The following is a 2,995-nucleotide window of genomic DNA, read 5'->3' as shown; positions in this document are numbered from 1 at the left end:
TGTGTGTGTGTGTGTGTGTGTGTGTGTGTGTGTGTGTGTGTGTGTGTGTGTGTTACTGGCCTAAGCTGTAATTGTATATGTTTGCGTACTCATGCAACTCATATACAGACTTAAAAATACATTATGTATACACTAACAATGAATCGGAATTAACGTACTTCGCCATAGGTTGTTCATGAATCCCGGCACCGCTAACCGGGCGGTCTCTTTCTTTGACATGGCGACTACTTTTTAGTACGTTAGGCTACGCAATGTTATCATGCCATGTTGTGTGGCACAAACAACTATATTATACAAGTTCACTCGTGATTGCTATATGTTTTTGAATAGCATGCATGTGCCAGTACGGTCTGCTTAGAGAGAGACGCCACCTGGGCACTGTATCTGTCTGTACGCTACTGTTGTTATATGAAGTACACTACAGCGTTCAAGAAGTATGTAGTAGTACTTGTTACTCCCCAGAGAATATGTGAGCTGTTCTTTATTATTTGTTCTTATTTTAAAAATAAATATTGATTCTGAAACAACTATATTTGCAGTGTAGGGTTTGTCGGTAAGATTTGGGGTTTTGCCATATTTAGCGTGCAGGGTTTTTACATATCCTTGGTGTTATTTATCATTTCAGAGGCTGTTTATGCCTCTTATGTCTGATGATAGAGGGGTTCCCGCAACAGAAGCGCTCCATGAAACGATGCTCAACGAGTGTACGTATCTATTTAATTATCACACATGTATATTTATGAATATACAAAGTGGAGAGGAATACAACTGAACCTCTCACTCTCGTCAGGTCTTTCTAGAGAGAAAGAGACTCAATTGCATACTTCTCAGGATTCCGACAAATGTACATGCGTAGTACGAAGGCATTGCTTATCAATGAGTTGTCCAAATACTTATCAACAATATGAACCGTATGCGAATACCGTCTTAAATAATAACATCACAATATTCCTTGCGTACGAGTCAATAGATAGATTATATATGAGAAAAAAGATACGCGTCCCTTGAGTGTATATAGCTTTATGTGGACATAAGTATTCATGTTCTCATTGTATGTTAGGCAAATAGGGTTTGTAGACGAAAGGTTAATGTATAGGCGAATAGACCCTGAAATCTTAACTTTCAACCACAGTCGTTGAAACACTGACCCCAGGCGACCCAGGGCATACTAAATGTGTTATTTAAAAGGACAGTAAGCCCTGCACCGACTGTTTCATTTAGAATGTCATGCACAGACCCACAGAGGGTGGACAGAACCACACATATCACATAGCACTATAGAGAGAGAAAGACTTAGACGGCCAAGCACATCAAGAGCGGTTGGGTTTGTTAAAAACCTAACCGGCAAGCGCCAATGGTTTTAGGGTTTTAGGGTTTTAGGGTTAATATAAGTATACCATGAACATCTCTTTGTCTCTTGTGATGACTTTGGGCTAGTGGGCTTGTGAGTTGAGTTGGGACTTGTGACTTGTTTATTTGCCCTCACATGACCTCTGAGACTCTGAGCTATCGCCTCCATATCTGTGTATTTATGATTACACGCTTCTACATTTAATATTGGGTGTATATATTTGCTGTCTTCTCTAGTTTACATGTGTGTGTTTGCATTTAGATACTTTTACCGTCCTCTATAGTACATATATAATGCACGTATACACATACTTTCTAAAATAGTTCACCTATCTGTACATGTTCTGTCGTCTATAGTTTACATATAATGTACGTACAGCAAGAATAGACAGCGCTAAGATCATCAAGCTACACCTATCCTCCAGTGTACACGCATGCACCGAAGTACTTTGCATCAGACCACCGTCACTACTACATCAGCTGCTTAGCAATACATAGACAGTACATTGGCATCGATTGCACAACTCCATCACCTGCAATGGCGTCCCCAGCGCGTCTGTCGCGCGTGGCTGTGGTGGGGGGTGGTCTCAGTGGACTGAGTGCAGCCTACCACTTAGCACGCGCAGCACCACACGTCCAGGTAGTTGTGCTGGAGAGGTCTGCGCGTGTGGGTGGGTGGGTGCACACATCCAAAGTACATCACGTGGACGGGGATGCGATCAAGAGTCCGCTGATACTGGATACTGGCCCCCACTCTGTGCGATCGGGTGTGCTGGCGTACGACATGTGTGAAATGGTAGGCCGTGTAAAGTGGAGTGGATGTGTGCACAGTTCAATGGTGTGGCACTGATTGGGATCGTAGAGCGTACTTGTATTGCGCTTTGTGTGCACAGTTTAATGGTGTGGCTCTGATTGCGAGGTCCTGATGGCGTACAGTTGACGTGATTGGCTTTAGGGCATGCACTAATGCATACAACGAAATAAAAGGAATGATTGTATATCATATGTGCGCGTGTATTATCGTTTATTGAGATACAACATGCACTAATGCGTAAAACGAAATAAAAGGAATGGTTGTATATCATATGTGCGCGTGTATTAACGTTTATTAAGATACAAAATACACTAATGCATACAACGAAATAAAAGGAATGATTGTATATTATATGTGCGCGTGTATTAACGATTATTAAGATACAACATGCACTAATGCGTACAACGGAATAAAAGGAATGAGTGTATATCATATGTGCGCGTGTATTAACGAGTTGCTACATTCGTACCTGAACTTTAGGGTATCGCCTTCAGGATATTTTCATCCACGTTTCCATGTTTTGTTTTACGTATCTATATATGCTTATATATAGTTATAGGTATATACAGTGGTGCACGTTGTATAATATACACATAGAATCTTGGTACACATCCACTTACGTCTATATATATATATGAGCATGGAATAGAATTTTGTACGCATCTGTATGTATGTATAATTATTTTCGTATACCTTAAATGTACTTTATATATATATATATATATATATATATATGTCTTTTTGTTCTATGTATTTTTATACTATATATATACATATATATATATATATATATATATATGTGTGTGTGTGTGTGTAGTGTGTTATATTATA

At 39.7% G+C, this 2,995-nt stretch overlaps 1 protein-coding gene across 1 annotated transcript in view; it reads left to right on the top strand.

The window, feature by feature from the left end:
• Positions 1 to 1,538: 1,538 nt before the first annotated feature.
• Positions 1,539 to 2,995, top strand: part of SARC_11612 (hypothetical protein) — a gene marked incomplete at its 3' end in the record, with an annotated part of 2,654 nt that continues 1,197 nt past the window's right edge. Inside the window, exon 1 of the mRNA XM_014294296.1 lies at positions 1,539 to 2,146. Coding sequence (XP_014149771.1) covers positions 1,889 to 2,146 — 258 coding nt within the window. The remainder of the gene's footprint in view (positions 2,147 to 2,995) is intronic.

The sequence above is a fragment of the Sphaeroforma arctica genome (assembly GCF_001186125.1).
Source record: "Sphaeroforma arctica JP610 unplaced genomic scaffold supercont1.1784, whole genome shotgun sequence".
Lineage (NCBI taxonomy): Eukaryota > Ichthyosporea > Ichthyophonida > Sphaeroforma > Sphaeroforma arctica.
Note: the sequence above shows the minus strand (reverse complement) of the source record. Positions and strands in the feature narration are given on the sequence as shown.